The sequence below is a fragment of the Pelecanus crispus genome, chromosome Z (genome assembly GCF_030463565.1).
Source record: "Pelecanus crispus isolate bPelCri1 chromosome Z, bPelCri1.pri, whole genome shotgun sequence".
NCBI classification, from domain to species: Eukaryota; Metazoa; Chordata; class Aves; order Pelecaniformes; family Pelecanidae; genus Pelecanus; species Pelecanus crispus.
Window position 1 is genome coordinate 10,595,244 of NC_134676.1, and position 24,232 is coordinate 10,619,475.

The 24,232-nt window shown below is 41.4% G+C and overlaps 1 protein-coding gene and 2 non-coding genes across 4 annotated transcripts in view; all 3 read right to left on the reverse strand.

Annotated features, from left to right (window-relative positions):
- The window catches only part of UBAP2 (ubiquitin associated protein 2), a 248,076-nt gene that overhangs the window by 164,490 nt on the left and 59,354 nt on the right, over positions 1–24,232 (reverse strand). Inside the window, exons 10-21 of one of the 2 annotated variants that reach the window (XM_075725829.1) lie at positions 22,489–22,556; positions 20,494–20,683; positions 19,551–19,764; positions 17,835–18,109; positions 16,661–16,833; positions 15,362–15,569; positions 14,128–14,167; positions 11,199–11,382; positions 8,614–8,680; positions 7,104–7,299; positions 5,741–5,832; positions 4,810–4,857 (exon numbers count right to left, since the gene is read on the reverse strand). In XM_075725829.1, the coding sequence (XP_075581944.1) occupies positions 4,810–4,857; positions 5,741–5,832; positions 7,104–7,299; positions 8,614–8,680; positions 11,199–11,382; positions 14,128–14,167; positions 15,362–15,569; positions 16,661–16,833; positions 17,835–18,109; positions 19,551–19,764; positions 20,494–20,683; positions 22,489–22,556 (1,755 nt within the window). Of the gene's footprint in view, positions 1–4,809; positions 4,861–5,740; positions 5,833–7,103; positions 7,300–8,613; positions 8,681–11,198; positions 11,383–14,127; positions 14,168–15,361; positions 15,570–16,660; positions 16,834–17,834; positions 18,110–19,550; positions 19,765–20,493; positions 20,684–22,488; positions 22,557–24,232 lie in introns of both variants that reach the window. The other variant, XM_075725830.1, reaches the window with a different exon arrangement.
- LOC142596771 (small nucleolar RNA SNORD121A) lies at positions 17,146–17,230 on the reverse strand. Its single transcript, XR_012831893.1, has one exon. It is a non-coding gene; the product is annotated as a small nucleolar RNA SNORD121A (small nucleolar RNA).
- LOC142596772 (small nucleolar RNA SNORD121A) lies at positions 20,087–20,170 on the reverse strand. The gene has a single exon (XR_012831894.1). It is a non-coding gene; the product is annotated as a small nucleolar RNA SNORD121A (small nucleolar RNA).

The following is a 24,232-nucleotide window of genomic DNA, read 5'->3' on the forward strand; positions in this document are numbered from 1 at the left end:
GCACGAGGGGGAGGTGTTTTAAGCCGAAAGAGGGCAGATGCAGCCTACACGCAAGGAAGACGTTTTCTACCGTCAGGGTGCTGAAACGCGGGCACACACGCGGTAGGTGCCCCGTCCCCGGAAACGTTCAAGCTCAGCTTGCACGGGGCTCTGAGCAGCCTCATCGAGTCAAACACGTCCCCACCTCATGGCTGGGGCGTCGGACCACATCACCTTTAAAGGTCCCTCCCAACCCACACCCCGCGACGATTCGATGCAGGGCCGGCACGGCACAGATCGCTTTCACCAGCCCCAGGTCCCCTGCTCTCCACGCTTTGGCCATTTCTCACGACAACCCTCTCGTTGCGCTGCTAGAAAACACCTCGCAGCACCAACTCTTCCAGGGCAAGAGAGGCATTTTATGAATCCTTACATTTTCCTTTGTTCAGCCTTACTCTTCGACTTAATGGACACGTTAAGAAATTTCTTTCTCCATGTGCTTGAGTGTATGTATTTTTTATTTTGATTTTCTTCTTGATTTTCTGTCACTGCATGTAAACAACAGCTATAATTCTCTGCTGCTGGCCCCTCTGAACCAAACCTCCCCACCAAGAGTCATGCTCTGTTCCAGGTCTTGCATCGTCCTGTGGTACAGGTACATTGAGTCAAGCACTCCTGTCTAGGGAGGAACAATAAAATTGAGAAACACAACAGAAGCACAGCCTCACAGATGTTGAGCAGCAGTCCTAGAAAACATTCTTTCTCCTACCAATTTAACCATATTTATTGGGCTTGCATGGCAAGGTTATGGTAGCAGGGGGGCCTACAGGGGTGCCTTCTGTAAGAAACTGCTAGAAGCATCCCCCATATCTGATGGAGCCAATGCCAGCTGGCTCCAAGATGGACCTGCTGCTGGCCAAGGCCGAGCCCATCAGTTACAGTGGTAGCGCCTCTGAGATAACACAGTTAAGAAGGGGGGTGAAAAACGTGTGCAATGCAGCTGGAGAGAGGAGTGAGAATATGTGAGAGGAACAGCCCTGCAGACCCCAAGGTCAGTGCCGAAGGAGGGCAGGAGGTGCTCCAGGCACCAGAGCAGAGATTCCCCTGAAGCCCCTGGTGCAGCCCATGGTGAGGCAGCTGTGCCCCTGCACCCATGGGGGCCCCCGGGGGAGCAGAGATCCACCTGAGCCCGGGGAGGAGCCCACGCTGGAGCAGGGGGATGTGCCCAAAGGAGGCTGTGATCCCATGGGAAGTCCACGCTGGAGCAGGCTCCTGGCAGGACCTGTGGTCCCGTGGGGAGAGAGGAGCCCAAGCTGGAGCAGGTTTGCTGGCAGGGCTGGGGACCCCGCAGGGGACCCACGCTGGAGCAGGCTGCTCCTGAGGGGCTGCACCCCATGGAAGGGACCCGCGCTGGAGCAGTTCGTGAAGAACTGCAGCCCATGGGAAGGACTCAGTTGCAGAAGTTCATGGAGGACTGTCTCCCATGGGAGGGACCCCACGCTGGAGCAGGGGCAGAGTGTGAGGAGTCCTCCCCTGAGGAGGAAGGAGCGGCAGAGACAAGGTGTGATGGACTGCCCGCAACCCCCATTCCCTGCCCCCCTGCGCTGCTTGGAGAGAGGAGGTAGAGAAAATGGGGAGTGAAGTTGAGCCTGGGAAGGAGGGAGGGGTGAGGGGAAGGTGTTTTTAAGATTTGGTTTTATTTCTCATTATCCTACTCTGATTTGAGTAGTAATAAATTAAACTGATTTTCCCCAAGTCGAGCCTGTTTTGCCTATAATGGTAACTGTTGAGTGTTCTCTCCCTGTCGTTATCTCAAACCATGAGCCCTTAGTCGTATTTTTTTCTCTCCCCTGTCCAGCTGAGGAGGGGAGTGATAGAGCAACTTTTGTGGGCAACTGGCATCCAGCCACGGTCAACACACCACATCACGTCTCTGCTGGCCCCAGAACTGCAAATATGTTGTCATTTTCATGCTCTGAAAATCATCCCATTCATTTCAGTTCACAATTCTTCCAAGGATCATGCCCTTCATTGGGTAGCTAAAATCTTCATTAATGCACTCAACTTTTTCATTCCGGTTGTGTAGCAGGACAGGGTTTTGTCTGGGACATCTCTGTGCTCACCTTTGACTACCTGACTCTGGCTGTCTCCAGACTGCACATGGAAGACCTGGTACTGACTTGGGCATTTAATTATGGCATTCATTTATTGATAGTTCTTTTCCAGATCACTGCTCCTTGCTGCATTTCTGCCTCTACAGATACACTGCATCACTTAATCCTATGATTTTTCTCAGATACAAACTACCAAACTTTGTCTGCAAGATCCTTATCCTAGTTTTCTGAAAACAAAATTCTTTACCTTTCTGCAATCTAGGCTGAGGCTCTTTCTCAATCTCTCTGGGGGCTCAGAGTCTCATATACCATTTACATTCTGGATCCAGGTAAGGAAGAAAACTTAGAATCATAGAATCATAGAATCGTTGAGGTTGGAAATGACCTTTAAGATCATCCAGTCCAACCATTAACCCACACTACCAAGTCTACTCTAAACCAATCAAGGGTAGACTAGACTAAACCATGTCCCCAAGTGCCACGTCTACCCGTTTTTTGAACACTTCCAGGGATGGTGACTCCACCACCTCTCTGGGCAGCCTGTTCCAATGCTTGACCACTCTTTCCGTGAAGAAATTTTTCCTAATATCCAACCTAAACCTCCCCTGGCACAGCTTGAGCCCATTTCCTCTCGTCCTATCGCTAACTACCTGGGAGAAGAGACCAACACCCACCTCACTACAACCTCCTTTCAGGTAGTTGTAGAGAGCGATAAGGTCTCCCCTCAGCCTCCTCTTCTCCAGATGAAACAATCCCAGTTCCCTCAGCCGCTCCTCATAAGCCCTGTGCTCCAGACCCTGCACCAGCTTTGTTGCCCTTCTCTGGACACGCTCCAGCACCTCAATGTCTTTCTTGTACTGAGGGGCCCAAAACTTGACACAGTATTCCAGGTGCGTCCTCACCAGTGCCGAGTACAGGGGGACAATCACCTCCCTGCTCCTGCTGGCCACACCATTCCTGATACAAGCCAGGATGCTGTTGGCCTTCTTGGCCACCTGGGCACACTGCTGGCTCATGTTCAGCTGGCTGTCTACCAACACCCCCAGGTCCTTTTCGGCCAGGCAGCTTTCCAGCAACTCTTCCCCAAGCCTGTAGCGTTGCATGGGGTTGTTGTGAGCCAAGTGCAGGACCCAGAACTTGGCCTTGTTAAACCTCATACAGCTGGCCTCGGCCCATCCATCGATCCAGCCTGTCCAGGTCCCTCTGCAGGGCCATCCTAACCTCCAGCAGATCGACACTCCCACCCAACTTGGTGTCATCTGCAAATTTACTGAGGGTGCACTCAATCCTCTCATCCAGATCATTGATAAAGATGTTAAACAAGGCTGGCCCCAAAACAGAGCCCTGGGGAACACTGCTCGTGACTGGCTGCCAACTGGACGTAACTCCATTTACCACAACTCTCTGGGCTCGGCCACCCAACCAGTTTTTTACCCAGCGAAGACTACGCCCGTCCAAGCCATGAGCTGCCAGCTTCCCAAGGAGAATATTATGGGAGACGGCGTCAAAAGCTTTGCTAAAGTTCAGGTAAATGACATCCACAGCCTTTCCATCATCTACCAGGCGGGTCACCAGGTCATAAAAGGAGATCAGGTTGGTCAAGCAGGACCTGCTTTTCATGAACCCGTGCTGGCTGGGCCTGATCCCCTGGTTGATCTGCACTTGCCTGTTGAGTGCGCTCAATATGAACCTCTCCATTATCTTTCCTGGCACCAAGGTCAGGCTGACAGGCCTGTAGTTTCCCGGGTCCTCCCTCTGGCCCTTCTTGTAGATGGGCGTCACATTGGCAAGCCTCCAGTCATCAGGGACCTCCCCTGTTAACCAGGACTGCTGACAGATGATGGAAAGTGGCTTGGTGAGCTCCTCTGCCAGCTCCCTCAGTACTCTTGGGTGGATCCCATCCGGCCCCACAGACTTGTGAGTGTCCAGGTGGCATAGCAGGTCGTTAACTGCTTCCTCCTGGACTATGAGGGCTCCATTCTGGTCCCCGTCCCTATCTTCTAGCTCAGGGGCCTCAGTACCCTGGGGATGACTGGTCTGGCTGTTAAACACATAGGCAAAGAAGGCGTTAAGTAACTCAGCCTTTTCCTTGTCCTCGTAACAATGTTCCCCCCCACATCCAGCAAAGGATGGAGATCCTCCTTGGCTCTCCTTTTATTGCTGATGTACTTAGAAAAGCATTTTTTATTATCTTTTACAGCATTGGCTAGATTAACTTCTTGCTGGGCTTTTGCTTTTCTATGCTCTTCATATGCTCTCCCTCCTGCAGCTCACCTGCATTTGTTGCCATGATGCTTACGCAAAGATCTCCACCTATGAGCACCTCCAAAACCTGACAGACGCACCTACTGGTCACCAACTGGTGTACTTGCTGTTCCACCTTACCTCTTGGTAAAAGAAAACATTCATGCTCTGATTTCAACTAGACTTGACAAGATGTCATACTGTTGCTACAACAATTAAAAATTTCTCCACTCAAAAGCAGAGAGCACACTTGCTTCTATTTACAGAATTGCAGATGGACGAATGGATGATGCACCAGTTGCTATATCACTTTACGCCATCTAGAGAAACTGTTTGTGGATATTTAAAAAAACAGAATATATAACATAGTATAAGCTCTTAATCACCATTAAATTAACTAATTTGTGTTGCACAAATGATCAACACTGAAGACAACTTGTTTAAAATTAAATAAACCAAGCCATTTACTTACCATCGGCAGCCTGGATTGAAGCATCTGGAGATCATCATAACCATAAATCTGCTTAAAGACAGATAAAAATAGAACATCATTATAACACTTTTGTCTGACACTGAACAATTTGGGGCTTTAAGCAGATTTGACCCAGGCCCAATCTATTTTAAAGGTGTACAGCTATATGTCACATTATGCCATCATGGCGCACTGTAGCATTTTAAGGCTAGTAGAGCTAAGCTTAAAATGGCTTGTCGCTCTGATGTTGTTTCTTGGTGACAGCAGTCCTCTGAGGAGAGTATGACTGTCCCATCTTCAATACTGTTTTCACAGATGCATCACTCATCAACTTGTGAAAAATCTATAGGGCATTCAGATTTGGGAGCAAGAGCAACAGCCTTCTTTGCTGCAATCGCTACTTCTTAGAATAGCAGGATTTAAGATTTGATGACTAGACCACAAAGCAACCTATTGTATCCCCTCACAATGATAATTAGAATAAAGTTTCTGATTCAAAAAAACAGATAACCAAAAATATGTTGATCCTGGTCAGACATCAAAAAGTTACGTGTAATCTTTCAAAGCATGACAGACAGGACACATGGTACATTTCAGCCATTACTAACAGTAAAGCTATTCCAGTAGCACAAACCAGAATGAGTCTAATGTCACTCGAAGGGCCCAAAATATGATCCCACTGAAAACCATAGCAACATGTATGTTTAGCTTCAACAGCAGCCAGATCAGGTCTCTACCAACAGTTCTGCAGTTTACTGTCAACAACAAACCCTCACTGAATACATTTCACATATTCTTCAGCATTTGGAACAAGAATTCCAGGTGCAACATGTGCCAACAGAAATGCCTTGGCATAGACAGCAGTAGGTCTGGAGGGCCCAGCTGCACCAAGGGTTAAGCAATCAAGGGCAGGAACAATTAAATTGCTTACTGGGTAGGCAGGCAGAAGTCCTCCAGGTCCCACAATATACTGGTTATGCAATAAGGGTGGTACACCTTGGGGCAGGTTTGGGGGAGCTTTGCCTGTAGAATCAAAATACAGACACTTTAACAAGCCTTTAGAAAAGAAAAGGCTTCAGCATTGAGACAAGATAGCTCACAAGCCCTGGCAGCTGCAGTGTCATAGCTTGTAAAGAACAGAACTACGCAGAAGAATTTTGTGCTGGTTGATGAAAACACCTGAAGAGTTTCACCATGCCTCAAGGAAGGGAAAGCACAGGCTACTTAAGACTGAAAACAGTCCCATCAGAGAACAGTCTGATTTTGTCATTTACTTTGTCCAAGAGGATTACAAGAATTATGGAAACTTCTCCTTTCCTCAGTCCTCTCCTGAAAGCAAAATTTAGGCATTGTTCTCAATCTAAGAGAGCAAATTCTCTCCTTTAATTCTCTGCTCTGTCAACATATTCTCCCTTATCGCCAGCAATAGACTGGAAAGCACTAAATGTTGTCAGCATACTTTTTGTGGGTGACTTATTGCAGCTGAGAATAGCAAAGAGAAGAAGATTAAAACAGTTTCAGTTGCCTCCATGAAGCAGTGCTAGGAAGCAGAAGAGTAAAAAAAAAAAAAGAGCGCACTTTGGCCAGTCATCAGACACTTCATGTACAAGGTGTGGGAATGAGAAATGAGAAATTCTTCTGTAAGTAAGTTTGATCTTAATATTTAAATGATTCACTCCCCTCCACAGGACTTCCTTTTAGCAGTTCAGGTTGATTAGAGAAGCAAGAGAGAATTTAGCATTGCTTCCACTTCAGTGCAAGAAGCCTCTCCACCTTCTCTCTCTGTGGACACCTTTTCTGAAGTGCTATTTGCTGTGGAATGACCCAGACATCAGACACTTTTTTCCTTTCTGTAGATGTGGCAGTAGGGATGCTGCATATGATAATGAGGACACTGCAGTATATTTTGATACTGCCAAGTGAATTCAAGTCACAGAGAAGACTGAAATTAAAGCTAATGTGAAATTCACAGCCAAGAGCTGATCACAATCTGGAATACAAACTGGGCAAATCTCCTAGCCCAAAACTTCCCAAGTCAGAACTGCTCTGGTGCCTATTTATAAAGCTCTTTGGGGATGGAATGTGCTATATAAATGCCACATAACACCCTAACAAATATTTCAAGTAAACAAAACCAGGCAACTTTATTTTATAAGCCAGCAAATAAAGCATGCTGAAAATGCTAGTCAAGAGTGTGGATTTCTTAGCATAGTTATGGCTGGTGAGATGCTCAACCGACAGCCCTGCTGACTGAAGTCCTCTGTCTATCCACGTGACCTGTTAATATTGCGAACCTGAAGACACTAAGGGAGCTGCCCGTGTGGTAGCAGCTGGTATAGACACACTGGTAACGCTGAGGCCAAGGCTGTTTGTAGTGTTCATACTGCTTGCCATGCTGACAACTGAAGAGGTGGTGCTAGTAGCTGAGGTTGAAGCAGTTGAAAAGGTTGTTGAGGGCTGGAGCGAAGTTGTGTTCTCAACACTAGTGTGCTAGAAAGGAGACAAAAAGAACGAGGATCACAGAGCAAATAAACCACAGTGGAAGACGCTGGGGGGGAAAAAAAAAGAATCAAAAAACCCCAATAATCTTTTAAGTAACAGCAGCACATTCAAAAGATATGCATTATCTGTACACCAAGCAAGCAACTAAGTTGCATGCTTGTGATTTTTAAGTATTCAAAGAAAATTGTTAGATGAGAGTTAAATTCAAACTGCTATATCATCACAAAATGATACCACAGTAACTCAAATGTCACTCCACTGCATCATTTCTCACTTTTGCTTTTATATTCCTCTAAGCTAGTAATTTTTATGTTAAATAAACTCCTATATTCTTCCAAAGGGCAGTATTTGTTTTCAGAATAGAGGACAATGCTAACATGATTTCCTCAATTCACTTGTGCAATTTAAAAGATTAAAACTATACTGCCCCACAACAGAGTCAGTGTGGTAAACTCAAACCCAGACCAGATGTATTACAGGAACACGTGAGGATAAAGGAGTTCCTGGTTTGAATCCAGCACAATACAGTGCCTTAGCTGTAAGCTGATCACACATGCAAAACAGTGTCATCAACACACAGAAGCCAAAACTACTCTGACAACAAAAAAGAAGGACATTTGGATAACTGTGAATTTTTAAGTTACATATTCAGTAGGGATGGAGCATTACAAACCAAAATACAGGCATAAAGAAAAGCAGTAACCTATCTGCACACCCCAACTGGGATTGTAAAGAAGTACCCCATCACAGAACAAGGCAGCATCTGGCTCATCTCATCTAGAGCGCTGTGTTCAATACCATTTGCCTTGTTACCTCAAATGCATTAAATATACAGGTGACAACAATGCCACATGGTAAACTCTAAAATCATCTGTCATGAGGCATTTGTCATGACATGTATCATTCCATCACCTGCATTTTGCCAGCTAACCCCTCCAGTGGAGACCACTAACAGTCCACATTTTGAAGCAGTTTCAGACAGCCACTTCTAAAGATTTTTTTATTTTTTTAGAAATCCATTTGTTACATTAATTCTTTCTTTATTCCATCCCCCCTTGCTGGCACAAAAATTTCCTTTACAGTTGTGTGACTGGCAAGTCTCTGTAACAGCTATTCCTGATCTAGTACAAGTATAAAGACTTCTTTTACCACTAGAGGGAATAGCAGTCCTTCCTCCATGAGATGAGGCTCTTGTTTTGGTTCTTAGTGTACTGGGACACAAGGAACTTTAAGAGAGGGTCTTAATCATCAGATAAACTGACTATATATCAAAACATCTGTTGAAATGCAGATAGGACTTACTGCATGTGATGTGCTTGAAGACAACACTGAGGCAGGGGAAAGGCTGCTCTGATGATTGGAAAGGGAACTAGAAAGAAATTGCACAGAATTAATAACATTAATTTTTCCTAGAACTATTTTTAATATATATGTATGTATATATGCACACATATATATACAAAAACAGAGTAGGTAGTAGGATATTAGTTAAAGAATAAAAATTGTGCATGTATACACATACACACACAGTAGGATATTAAAGAAAAAACTGTCTGTAGGGTTGTGTATATATATATATACACACATACACACGTGCATATACTCATGTATACACACACCCCTACAGACAATTTTTCCTTTAACTAATATCCTACTACCTTTTAATGAAAAAATTGAAGTACAGAGACAACTATTATTAACAAGAAACATCTAAAACAGCATTCATTTTTATTTATCAAGTACTGTATTTTTAGAAAAGCAATAGTTGCTTCAGGAGTTATGTAGCAATGACTCCAAGACACAAAGTCCAAAACCAGAAGAAGGTTCACACAACACATGTTTCTCATTCTTTCCCTGAGCAACTGCTGCTGCCTGCCACGGGGCACAGGTATTAATTAGGTGAGGCAGTGCTTCAGTTTGACTCACTATGGTATTTCTTACATTTTAACCTGCATAACATTACTGCAACCAATGAGAGCTGCAGGATATTTGCCCCATAATGCTGCCAAAAGCCCCACACACTCTCAAAAGACAGGGCTCAAAAAACCCAGCAATTAAGAGCATCTGTGAAAGCCCAAAATTAGCCATACTACTACGGAATCTGGCAATTTAATGAAGGCCAGTTCATACCATTACACCCCACCAAAAGCCATGTCCTCTTTGAAAAGATTAATCTGAACTATCAGTTCAGTTTTACATATACACTGTAAAATATGAAAATAAAGAATCCCCTGCTGGAAAACATCTGCGGATAACTTCGTTTTAGGAAGTAACTCTGCTTTAGCACCACCTTTTTTCCCTAGCTGACCAGGCCTGTGAACTTTTCGCACTAACAGTAGTACCGACATTCATCTGTAATCCAAAGATCTTTAAATGTCTCCCTGAAAGGTGACTGAAACTGGCTCTTAAACATTTACACTAACAAAAATTATATCTTACATTTGAGGTCAAGAACATAACTTACAGTACAGTATGGAATAAACAGAATGAACACTGAACAAAGGCAAAACAACAAAGCCATAACAAATATGTATGGTTTGGTGCTCAAAAAGCCCCTCCTCGTGTGAAATCAGAAGCAAGAGAGATCCTAACCATAGCAAATATTTTAGCATTCTCTACGGAAATAGCCACAAGAAAATACACCAGCTTTCATAACAAAGCTGCAGGCTAAATTATACACCCTAATTTAAGGGCAAACAATTCTGGAAGCTCTCTGAGGTGTGGGACCAGAATATATCTGGGCAGTTTCACAGATGAATTTTACTTTGATTCTTTAAAACTGTTCCCCATCTGCATGAATTACAATAACACTACTTCAGGCAGCAAGGAAAGAAATAGTTCAGTCCAATATACAGTTTTAAACCACTCCCTCGCCCACTCTTCTAATAAGCCTTAATTTGCCACCTGACCTATGGCAGAGACCCAGATGAGCCACCAGCACAACGGTGTCAGACACACTTGGAATTCAGGCATCATCTTTTCAGAGCACTTGGTGCCTGCCCAACACCATCAACCCTCCAACTAAAATTTCTACCAGCGTACACAGCTTTTCAACAAACAAATGTGGGGAGATAATGTTTCTAATGTGAATAGAATAATGCTTATTATTTGACATATTTACCATTTTATTCAACAGAAAACACTACTGTATTAAAAGAGAATCAACCATGTCTTAACTGTGAAATGGGAAAAAAACCCCGATATCCCATCAAATTAGTTTCTTACATTAAAAAAATACAATACAAAAGTGAGTATTAAAAATATAACTCAACCAGTATAGCCTCAGGATGAAGCTCAAGTAACAGACACCAAGAAAAATCAGACACAGTGCAAATGAGCTAAGCTGTCCTGAATGCACTTCCAGGACACCAATCTGATATTTCAAAGTGTCTTAAGGAAATGTCTTAGAAAGAAAAAACACACACTTTCCCCGTGGAATTATTTCTAGGTTTTAATTTTAAGAAATACAAATATAAATGAAACTACAATATTTCAAAATTATCCAGGAATTAAACTGTCGAGGAATAATTTCAAACATACAACACTAAACAAACAGCAGGCATTGTGGACAAAGTAGGAAAAACAAACTGGGGGAATCAATTTAGCTAATTTAGCTGGCATGATTGAAGCAAGAGCCCCTTGAAACACAAAGTTGTTTATGTACCATGAAAACTTGAGGGCAGCAGCTGCTCTGTCACTAAGCGGCAGCCCAGAGCTCATACTCTGCAACCAGAAACACCCTGTTCTCTTCTGAATGTCTCTCCTAATTCTAGTTAATGTGAGAAAAGGGGACCCTAGCATCTGACAGCCCCCATATGCAATCACCCTTACATTTGCCCTTTCCCCAAAAGTGAACCCCTTTCAGTTTATCACAACTCCTACTGTACCTGCTTAACTGGGAAAGTGAGCTGCTGGCCAAATCACTGGGCTGAGGCAAGCTGGGCAACGCTGCCACGTGCTGCGATGCTGAAGAAAGAAGCGAAGCAGTGGTGGATACCACGCTAGGCAGAGAACCAGCAGAAGGTAGTGAGGGAGAAGGCTCTGTCTTAGGCGCTGGAAGTGATGAAGTAGCTGCAACAAGTTAAAAAGAGGCATTCAAAGACAAATTCCAGCATACCTGATATCCCAGCTTGGATTCAGGAACAGAGTAGTATTCTCCCCTTGGTTTACAAAAACCTGACCATTAAGACCAGTAACAGTATCAAGCAATCTGGCTATTAAGGAAAATTCAAACAGCAACAGAACTATCATTTTTTCCCTTTAAGCTCTTCACCTACAACAGATTTATAATTTTCACTGCTACATGTGTAGTAAACTACAGCCTTCTGCACTTCACCTCCTGCTATCTGGATTACTAGCTTTTGCTCACAAGTCAATCCTCATTTTAAAATTCCTTGCATTTGGTTCCGCAAACAAAAGTAATTTGTGCTTTTCAAGGCACCGTACAAATCTACTTTTACCTACAGCTCTGCTTCTTCATTCCAACTTACACGGCATCTTTGATGATTGAGACTGAGATCGCCAGAGTACAAGGGCATATGTAACTTATCAGTTTGGAGTACTCAAATGTGTAATGCAGTAGAATAAAAGAAGCTACAATAAAAGGCCACAATTGAGCACAGCACTAAGCATTTTTAATGGCTAAAGAGTTGTCAAATATTGTCTTGCTTTATTTGACCTAGATAACAAAAAAAATTTAGTTTTAATATTACTTTTTAGTTACACAGAGTAAAACTTGTTTACCACAGATGTGCCTTTCCAAAGGATCACTATACTATAATAAGGCACTGAACAACGCTACTGCCCAACATAATTCCCAGCTATTTCTACACTTATTTCTTGTCCTGCAAAGATAATATAAAGAATTAGAGGCAATCACCCACCAATAAAACTCAGAGAGTTGAGCCCTGCCTTCGGGTGGGCCATGCTTCCATACCACACCAGAGACCACTACCCAGTGGATCATCACTAACTTGCAATGCATGTGAAGACAGTTTTAGAATAGCCACCAAACAAAAGTCAGACACACACTTGGAAGTTACACATCACAGTTTGTTCATGTTATTGGTTTGGTTTCCTCACTAAATGACCAAAGTCAGGTTGCTGGATTGAGTGCTATGCAAACAGAAATCAAGAGGTCTTGCCTTGGCGATAAGTATGACGGTAACTGACAACAGACCAGGAAATTCAAGTGACAAACAGAAACACTGTTATGAAGGCAGCAACTGCATCACCCAGTACCTCCTGGCAAGATTCATATAAAAATAAGTAAATAACATTTACAACTCTCAATCCATTTAGAGCAGGATTCCCTTCTTGAAGTAGACTTCCTCAATACAAGGGAGAGAATCACCATCTTCATTAAGACCCCTTACAAGATGCCTGAACACAATGTGCAATACAAAGAAAACCAGGAGACAAGTAGGATGGTCAGAATTATAACATATCAGTCACACTTTGCACTAAGGGTTGAGGAAGCATGAGATCTGGATATTAAAGGACAACAACAGCAAAGATGAGAGATGAATAACTAAGAATATTATCAGCACACACAGATGGAAAAAGGTCAGTACTTTCAAAAGTTAAGACAGAATTTCAAAATTGTTTGGATGCATGAAATACATACATGGAAGAAGACTGATTCCAGTTTATGTGCTTGAGATACAGAAAAAACCAAAAGCATTCTCAAAAGAAAATTGGCATAGAAAAAGGGACTAATAAAGCCGTTAGAGAATAATTAGAAAAATACTAAGAATTCTCAGATCTTTGTTGTCCATAGCAAAAAGACAAGTCCTGTAGCGAATTTCATAAACTGTTTATTAATTCTGTACATGACAGTAAGAAAGTTTTCCACTTGAAAAGTTGTCTTTATATATAACAACCTTTTAAGTGGTAACTCTTTGGGCATATACACTCCTCCTGCTCATTTAAATTGAACTTGGCACTAATGAAACACTGTTTACAGGTCTGAATTCTCAACTTCTTTCTGCTCGGAAGTATAAAAAAACAAAAGCCTGCCCCACTAATGACCTACCTGAAGAGATGTTTAAGAGGAAGACAGACCTAAAATTGAAGTGCTGGAATTCCAAAAGGTGTTAATTCACATTGCTGCTCTTGAAAAGTTCCACTGAGCAGCACATAAAGGTCAGAAGAGCGAATACTATACTTTAATTATTTTAAGTCCAGGAAGAAAGCTGTAGGGGTGCTACAAGTGAAATACCACGTTAGAAACAGGACAAGATGAAGTTAACAGTAATGCCTGTATCAGAGCCAGTACTGTGTTATTGCTACCCCACTGCAAGGCAGCAAGCTACCCGGCAGAGGGAGCATGTTAGTCACCCTTATTCCCACCGGGCTTCTAACAGGGCAGAAGTAGCACTAAACCCAGTGAGAGGTGCATTCAAAGAATGTGACTGTTTCATTACAGCTAAATGCTATTCACAGCTGCCCAACTGAGAACTGGAAGAATTGCTACGAAATTTTATATTCATTTTTAATTTTATATTTTATTTTAATTTCATATTAAGTAAGTTTTTGCAGAAAGAAAAAGAAAAGCAGCAGCAAAGCAGCTTCTCTAATTCTAAGACTGCTTAGGTTTGTGGATTTAATAGGGCTGCTTTCATACGCCAGTTCTAGTCAAGAAGCAAGCAGTGTATCCTATGCAAGTACAAAATAAACTGAAATGGGTCAGCCAAAAATTAGTCAGGGAGAACAATATAAAACCTTAAACCAGGTGTCACTGCTACAATTGTGCACACAGCAAGTAGTAAGGAAAGATCAGAAAGTCCTGTGCTCAACCAAGCTTTGTAAACTTACTGTCAAGAGTTGCCTGTGTTCTAACACCGCTGTGCCCGTTCTGTAAACAAAGGAGAAATGAATGAATAAATCATCTTAGAGGTATATTACATTTTCAGATTGAATCAGACATGGAACATGCTTCATGCAAAATTCTATACTCATTCTAAATTGAAAGACAAAAAAGGCAGAAAATTAACTTTTTACTGCCTGTAACAAAACCACATAATAATTGTCTCAGGTGCAAGGTGTCCTGAACATACGAAATCCCATACACTGCCCATACTACACCCATCAGCCGGAGACCTTCCCATGTACTGTATATAACACAAACTTCAGGTTCACATCAATATTAAAGAAAGAATTGCATTAACATATAGGAAATGGTTGTGCTTTTGATCTAATGCAACTCACAATTTTAACTATCCAAGTTACACAAGGACGCCAATTTTTTTCCATTGAAAGATAAGACTTGAGAAGGACCAGTTGTTTTTTGGATAACGCTGGAGTACAGAAGTGGATAGTCTATGCTTGATCCTCACCAGTACATACGAGCTAGTGCAGAAGACAAGTGTGACTGAGCCATTGCGTAACAAAGGCCAGAAGTAAATACACTTACAAACTCTCACAAGTTCCTTAAACATTTAATAAATTAAGTTCTCTTAAAACAAACCTACATTCCATATACAAAGAGAGTAGGTGTTTTTGAATCTCCCAAGAGAGATCCTCTCTGTCCTAGATTAGACCTATGCTTTTTAAAATAAAACATGAAACTAATTCCCACTGGTGTTCAAATCCACCCAACAAGAGTGTAACGCTGGAGGGGGCACAAACAGTTTGGAATCCATTTGCTAGGTGACATATAAATCTAATAAATAATACTCCTTTGGATAAAAAAAGTGAAGTTATGGCAAAATACCATGACTAACATTTACACACAGAGATAGTTCCTGTTTTAAAAGCTAAGCTTCAGGGAAGGACACTCAAGTAGAACGTTTAAGTGTCACTAAGAAAAAAGGTCAAACAGCAATTTAAGATGTCAAAACCCATAAAATCAGAGGCTTTTATATCCCAAATACAGTATGGCCAAAAGTGGCTACACAACAGGAAAAGCAAAAACAAATAACCGGGTGGGCTTGGGAATCAAAAACACCACTTGGTTGGTTAAAAGTATTAACACAGGAGGGTAATACAAGTCTAACACGGGTAAGAATGTTTCACTTTTTTCAAGGTCTTATTTCTGAAATTTACTCACCGTAACTGCAACTGGAGGTTCAGATGGAGCCATGGAGCTTTGGTACGCTATCCTACTATGCACAGAAGTCTGGTCATAGGAGGAAGTTGTTGTTACTGGGCTAGTGCTCTGGGATGAGCAGGTCAGACTGGAAGAGGTGATGGCAGAAGTTGTGTAGGTGGACTCCTGTACTGTATTGGATATTGGCAAAGAGGTATTCAAAGGATCGCTGGAAAAAGTAAAAATTTTTTATCATGTTGGTAAAAGACATCTCAAACACCTTCATGAAAATATCAGCTCCTATACAGTTATCTACAACTACCTTAAACATGCAGTCAAACCTACATTATTTCTACTAGGAAATCTAATAATGGGGGGGGGGGGGGAGAATTTGCTTTGGTCCCCAGTAATCACTGCTTCAAAACCATCAGCTGCACTAAGCACCATTCACCTTCTCTCCTACCAGCCCAACCAAAACAAGCACTTTTCAGTCATGTTATTTCCACCTTCTCAAAGGATAAATTAATTATCATAATTTCTCTTTTTTTAAACAACTAGACCTAGAAAGTCTCGTATAAGATGAGAAACACCCAGCCTCTTTTTACAATAGAATTCTAGCATTACAGTAGCAGTCTAACCAAATGAACTATGCAAAGAGGAAAAAATACTTTAAAATATGCAGGAGTATTTTACTTTCCAAAGAGCTTAAATCATAGAAATGAATGAGAAAGTTCATTTTTACTAGTATTTCTGAATTAACTTCAGGAAGCTTTTTACTGAAGCCAATTTTTGAATGAATAACGAAGAAAAAAATGGGTTACTGGTACATTAGCATTTACCATCGGCTATTTTGGCATTTCAGTAAGAGCTTCTGCATACTGAAAGCCTGGCTTCTTTTCTCATCCCATAGGAGCATCAGATCTGTAATCTGGTGCCAATCTACTAACACACATGTATGATACAAGGGTCATGTCTCCTCGATCGAAAGCAGAAAAATTCAGGTTGTGAGGAACAAACCCTCAAACAAATTTGAAAATCAGGACAATTAAACATGAGAAAGCAATTCTATAAAGGGTAGCTTATTATAAGGTTATTTACATTCATGTCATCTCCAGCTTCTCATCGACCCATCCAGGGAGATTTTGATTGTCATTAGAAAAGAAATCTCTCCTTTCAGATGCCATCCACAGAAAACACAGCCTTACAAGTTACCATTATTTCCCCCTCCCATTACATGGTAACTGTGCCTTGATGTTTTTGGCACAAACTTGACCCCCTAAAGAAGACATGTAAGAATGCACAAGGGGAACTCACACGTACTTTACAGATTTTGAGTACAAGCTATTGTTGGTCGCCTGGCTGGTATTCTCACTGCCTGAAGTTGATCCAAACTCTGGGAGTGCAGGCTCTGATCCAAACTCCAGAGCTCCAAACTGAACATTTAACCCTGTCACATCCGCTGATCCAGGCATCTCCACTGCAGAGGCAGGAATCTTAAAGGAGGAAAAAAAAAGCTGTAATTCCTTTGCATGCACTATCTGTATTAAAGATACGAGTAACTGACACCCTCTCCACCCTTAACTACAGGCTTCTTCAGTTACTGCCTCAGCCTTTACTGCTTACTAGATCTGCAACAACCCCCCAGTTTACATCACATAAATTAACTACATTCTTGTAAACTGAAATGAATTCATTCTGTGCCCTGATCTGGAGCTGAAAGAGAAAGCCATACTATTCTACAATATCAAAGTGTCATCTGTGTCCATCCCCCTTCAGCCAACATTCATCTTGTGGCTACTAAATCAATTCAAAATCACTCAGCAACAGTCATTTTCCACACAGAGCAATCAGATACGTGCTTGGAAAAGACATCATCACTGTGTTTTGGACCTAAAAACTATCCAGCTTAGAATTTCCTTCTCTATAAACAAGAAATAGACCATGGTCTTTGCTCTCCTTCTCCCTCACAACTTATATATAGAATAGAGTCATAGAACCATTTAGATGCAAAAAGACCTTTAAGTGCTTGACAACCCTTTCCATGAAGAAATTTTTTGTAATATCCAATCTAAACCTCCCCTGACACAGCTTGAAGCCATTTCCTCTCATCCTAGCACTACCTCCTTGGGAGAAGAGACCAACAGCCACCTGGCTACAGCCTCCGTTCAGGTGGTTGTGGAGAGCGACCTTATGGTCTCCGCTCGGCCTCGTCTTCTCCAGACGAAACAATCCCAGTTCCCTGAGCCGCTCCTCATAAGACTTGCTCTCCAGAGCCTTCAGCGGCTTCATTGCCCTTCCCTGGCCACACTGCAGCACCTCAATGTTTCTTGGAGTGAGGGGCCCAAAACTGGACACGGTATTTGAGGTGCGTCCTCACCAGCGCCGAGTACAGGGGGATGACTGCTTCCCGAGTCCTGCTGGCCACACTATTTCTGATACAAGCTTTTTTATGTTTCTATGTTTACTAAGGACAAGCCACCACTCAACTACCCACCTTGGATGCTGGAGTTATCCTCCGTTTTGGTGGTTTTATCTGTTTCTGTTGGGTTTGATGGGCAGTTACTGCCTGGTTATCCACAGATATAGCAGGGAGCTGTAACATTTTGCTGACAGCTGTAGAGGTGTCTACTGGCGAGGGCTCTCGGAGTTTTACCTGGGAGGAGAAGGACTCCAGCCCAGGGGGAGGAACAGGAACTGCCTGAGCTTGTTGCTGCTGTCGCTGGGTCAGCTGGCTCAGAACTGGGGATGGTTCAGGCTGGGATTTAAAGTCTGGTCCGAGTTAGGGAAAAGAAATATCAAAATTAAAGCATTAACCTCTACTCTTCACACTTCTTCTCTTTATGAAAAGAATCTGGGTGACTTAACTCGACAGCTATGATTTTATAGCATGTGCAAGTCTCTTTCAGATATCACACCGAGTTTGACATTGAACACTACCATTGCAATAATAAAGCAGAGAGTATCAAGTGTTGGCCTTAACTAGACAGCTGTGGGCAAACGTTATTTAGCTTTCTTCAAACATATGAAAACAAACCTATCTATACAGTCACCTAATATTATCAAACATTATTTCTCAAAAACTGTTACAGATTACTTTAATCAAACACTGCAAGTTTCACTGCAATGAACTGTGCCAATAAAATATGATTACTACCAAGGGGTCTGGAGTTGCAATTTAGAGGTATTATGAGTTAGGATTTTCTGCCCCTACAAAGGAGAAGATTTTCAACACAAATAGGAAGTCATCTACCATCTCAATCTGGCTGAAAGTCAAGAGATGCTGGACACTGACAGTTTTTTCCCCAAGTCTTCCCCTTTCATATTTTTCAGACACTGAAAGCCATGCAGTGGCTCAGAGCACTGGTGAACAACCGTAAGAGATCCACAGCATTTGCAATGTAAAGGTTTTTTATTCAGTTGGTAAAGTGCAATAGAAAGCAACTTGAAATGTACGTAAACATTTTTTTCACAATTGCTGCACGTTAAAGATTATAACTGCTACTAAACTGGTTGCTTATCTATCTGGAAACATATACACATACATGAGATAGTTACAAGAGCTATCACTTCACAATGAGAATACTGCTAGGAAATTAACTGCAAAAAAAAGTTTGCGTCATTTTCACTTTTTCTAGTAATTTTACCCAATTAAATGAAAAATCCATACGATTATGAATAGACAAAATAGGTAACCTGCATCATTCTCAGCTCACTAGGGAAAGACCACTGAGGTATGATGCACATTATGAAGAAATTGTATAGTACTCATTCAAAATTCATGTAAACAGTTAGAAGAGGAAAATTTTTTTGGGAAAAAAAGAAGACAAAATATGGTACAACCCTATACTCAGACAGAAGGCACAGTGAAAATAAGTATTTTCCAGGATTTGTTGAGCAACAAAGTCACATCAAAGTTCCACTTAAATATTCAAGCACATTAAATCAAAGATGTCATTGCATGACGGCTCAACAACTTCTAAGGATGCAATGACTTTTATGCATAGGCTTAAGCCTATCAAAACTTACTTTGTGGTATGCTCATAATGTCATTACCAGCCAGTAAGAGTACTTTTTACAACGTTGTAATCAGTTGTGTTACCAGGATTACATTTTTTAGAAAAAGTCTTTCATTAAGGATATTTTAAACTGTCACTGGCATTAAGAAATCTTATGGGCTAATAGAGAGAGAAAGCTAGGTCAAAGCACTTACCAAACTGACTAAGGACTGAGGACTGAGTAATGGGCGGTTTTAGATCCCAGGATGATATGGTAGTTGTGGTAGTGGTGGTAGAGCTACTGTTATGTTGTTGAGAGGTAAACTGACCCAGTCCTGGAGATTTCAACTGGTCCAAGATTTGGGATCCAGTAGAGTTTGCCAATTTAGAGGATCCGAGTTCTCCGAAGCCAGAACAAAGAACTGCAGACTACCAGAAGACAAAAAAGAAGAGGGGAAGGAGTGAAGTATTTAATAAATAATTTGAACATAACCATAGGGTCAATGCTTACAGCTGCTATTTGGCAGCAAATAAAACCTCTTCAGCCCTAGATTACTAACAGATAACCACTAAAAAATTCAGCAGTTGTAGCATATGGCCAGATCCTCTCTGGTTATCAATGATACAACTTCCACCACTGTGATTGCAAGAATACTGATTTACTTGAATCCATGCATCTTAAAATAGCACATATTTACTAATAGCTGAACTGATTTTCAGAGAATAAATACAAATGCCCAATTTCAAGCCCTCACAATTGACTCAGAAATAGGCAGGTTTCCACAAAAAGCAGTCAGATATGTGCTTGTAAATAACACATCATAGTTTTCTGGCATAGAACTATTCACTATAAACAAATTATTTCATCCTAAATCAGCACACAGTAAACACATCCACGCTCTACTCAAAAATTAATACCAGTACTTCATGTAAACAGAGAAGCAACTACTTAGCAAAACCAGGAAAAAAGTAATCTTTTTTTTGTATTGTGTGAATGGAAGGATCAGAATTCTTAATTCCATTCCTCCAACATTTGCAACCTGAATTTTACAAATACTGAAACATCTCATGAAATGACCAGTACTAGAGAAGTTGTTTAACCTGTTTAACCTAAATATTTACTCATGAACAATATTTAGAAAGCTAAGATAATTTTACCAGACTTTGAGGAGAATAAGAGTTTACAACACTGGAGCTGCCAGTTCCTGATGCCATCTGGGTGCTGTGCTGAGAATTTGTGAAGACTAGGGCTTGGCCAAAGGTTTGCTGCTGGGGAGCCTCAAATGAGTTGCCTTCTGCCTCTTGGGTAGAAGACACAGGCTTTTGAAGCAGTGTTACCAAATCAATGCTGTAAGAAAAAGCAAAGTTTGGCTGGAATAAGCATGGTGATTAGGCTGCACTGAAACTGAAGAAAGCACTAACAATACTAAAGCTGCCATACTGGTGACAGAATTATTACTGATTAACAGTCTTTTCAAATATTGCTTTTCTGCCATACAAGAAGTAGTAGAATAGAGGGTTTTGCCAGAAAGTAATATTCTGATAGCGATAGCTGAAACCTTCCACTATGGTTACAATATAAATTATCTTTGCACTCTTTTCAAATATTATCAAATGTATAGCATCATGTATCATATAAATAACGTATAAGATTAACATATCCAAGTAACTGGAAACAAGTGATAAAAGATACGTTATGTTTAAGTGGATTGTGCCTGCAAGCCCATTACATATACTGATAATCCACATTCTCTGTGTATCACACAATCCCTTTAATAAGAGCAAGGGATCAAAGTCCTGCCTCTCTATAGGGTGGGTATAAGGACAGTAAACAATGAAGTCACACATGCAGTGACTGAGTGAATGTGTGATGACACAGAAGTCACAAGAGCAGCATAAATAAAAGCTAAGTTTCTCAGACAGTAAGCACATATCCAAAATTACTCTATCACACATACCTGAGCAGGATGAGAAACATGAATTTTCTCTTATTTATCACGGCTTACTAACCCCTACCACATGCTTAGCACAGATTCATCCAAGGAAAAGCGAAGCGTTCAGACAGTAAACGAAATCTACTCCAAAAATTCTGACTTACATTCACCCTAAATATACCGCAGGCTTGGGCTGAAGTGCTGCTTCCAGCACTTTCATTAGCATAGATTTCTTATTGCCCAAACCTTTCTTAAGGCAAGTAAAAATAAAAAACAAAACAAAACACCCAACAACAAAACACCAGAATTTGAGTTGATGAACTAAAATGTTTTGTAACAGAATTTGAGGGACATCCACTGGAAGAGTATTTGCATTAGAACAATGAACATGTGAGCGTATCACCTTTAAGAAGGAAAGGAATATAAATTGTAGATCAACTGACACCATACCTCCTCCAGATCACATCCATGTTATAATGAAAATTTTGCTGCAGTCTGGAGTACAGCAGTACAGCTGCATCAGGATGTTTGGGACCAGCAGACCGTCTAGTTTTCAGATCTCATGCTATCCAACTACCAAAGTCTTCCTCACACAACTTTAACCTGCTCTCCTGGGACCTAAGGCTAATGCAGGCAACTGATTCCATAACATCATCAGCCAGGCATTTGGTGAAGACAAAGGCAAGCAAAGGAAGGCAGAAGCTGCCATATTTTTCGTTCTCTATCTGAACTCTACATGATCAGTTAAGGCAAGTAACTGTGATGCTTACCAGGAAAATCACCGTCTTGCCAACACAAGCTTTTCTGTTAACATTGTCAAAGCACTACGTTCTGAACGCTTTCTGCATCTACAGGGGCAAGCTTCCCATTTTCTGGACAGCAAAGCCAGAGTTTCCTTTTCAACAGCAGAAAACTTTTCTTCCCTGATACTTTTGTTCCTGCCTGTAAGCAGTGTTTGTGCAGCAGACAGGGTCTTCTCAGTATTCTGCTTGTGGATTGGATAAGTTTGGCTTCACTACCATAGTCAATAATAGGTAACACAGGAACCCACAAAACCAAAAATTTGCAAGCAAGGCTTTCGCAACCTTGAAATTAGCTTGACCAATCTCTGACCAGGGCTGCCCTGTGTTTTATTCAACATTTTATATGTGCAATCTAACATTGCTTCACCAAGGAGAAGGTTTTTAAGGTATAGGAAAAATGTGGAAGAGCCACTTACCTTTGCCCAGGAGTCACATGATTCTCAGCTGGGACAGAAGAAGCAGTGAAGACTTTTGTTTCAGAAAGCTGAAAAAGAAGGGGGTGGGGTATTTTAATCATACACATGCTCACACTTCACTGCTGCAACATCTGCAGAAATTCCATCTGGGTCATGCACTTTCAGGACAGAAGTAAAGTCAAACCACCATTACAACCAGTTATGCTCCAGCTTTACTTAAAAAGACAAATACACGTAGTCAAACTTCAGCAAAGTCTTCCCCACAGAATCAAGTACCAATTTAATTCAAGTGTTAGGAAATCTGATCTACTGCACACATGATGGTATACCAATGTAACTACATCAGTATGGACAATAGTTTAACTCAAAAATATACCAGTAGAAAGTAATTAACATGACAGGTGGTATAGCATCATTGTAAAGATACCTTAGGCAGATGTAATTTAGGACTCCATAGGGCAGCTCTGATAAATCTTGTTGCAAAAGTCTAACATATTGCAGTGTTCCCACTCATTTCATGTACCCCTGTGTTCTACATTTCAGCTCACATCACCAGTGGAGGCAGGTTTGCACTCAAGTATGCACAGTGAACTTCCATTCGTGGTTCCTTCTTGGCATTTCTGCTAGGGGCTGCAATAACATCTTAAACCAACTGCTCTGAGAGCATGAGTTCAAAAACAATAATAAAGGAAGAACCATATAATTGCTTATACTAGTATAACCAGTCAGACCATCCACAGGAGAAAAATACTGCTTTCACCATGCTGTTACAATAAAGATAGATACTTGCATGGGTAGCTGGGGAGGGGTGAGCTGGTTGGTTGGGATTTTGGGGGGAAAAGGGGTGATTTTGGTTTGTAAGGGGGTTGTTTGTTTGCTGGTTTTTTTTTTTAATAGCTTTTCTTTTTTAAAAAATAGTTGTTAAACAGCTAAAACTTCCTAGGGCTAATTCATTTCTATTGAATAGGAATACTTGCAAACCAGAACAGATCTTAAGCTATACAGGTTAGGTTTAACAAGATAAAGATATGCACGTATAAAGGTTATATTTTAAATTAAGTTTACACAAAATCACCCTTCACTACTTTAGTGTAGCTTTGTATTTAGCCTAAAGAATAACTGACCTATTCAAACACTCACAAAGAATCCCTTTAGAATGTGACATTTGAATACAGCTCTTCCAGGAAATTATGCATTTTTAATTGCATACATTGCTAGCAGCCCATTTTAGAGGGCATCACGGACATAAGCCAATTTCATCTGCCATCCCATGGGCAGCTCTACTGAAAGCACATATATCCCTGAACACAGTCATCTGATTGGGATTCTACTAGGAAACACTGTTCATTTCAGCAGGACACAGAATGGCTGACTGGCAGCAATCACTTACCACTCAGAGGCAAAGTTCAAATGTTTCATGTACTCTCCTAGCACCCACTTATGTTCAACACACTGTGTCATGAAAAAATGAGTACCACCACAGTTCCTCTCTCCATTTCCTTCCCTTCCCTGGCTGCCAATACAGTGTTCTTTAATCCCATCTTCTGGAACACAACTCTGACTGGTACATAATGCTGCCAGCCCGCAACTCTATGTACTGACCAAAACGAAGAAAGAAGATTCAGCTCAAGCATATTTCCAGTTAAAAAGGCTGTTTCTCTATTGTTCAGCCCTTTCCCCACTGTACGTGTTATTTTAGAACAACACGTACTCTGCTTTTTGTAGTTTTATGAGACTCCTGTAT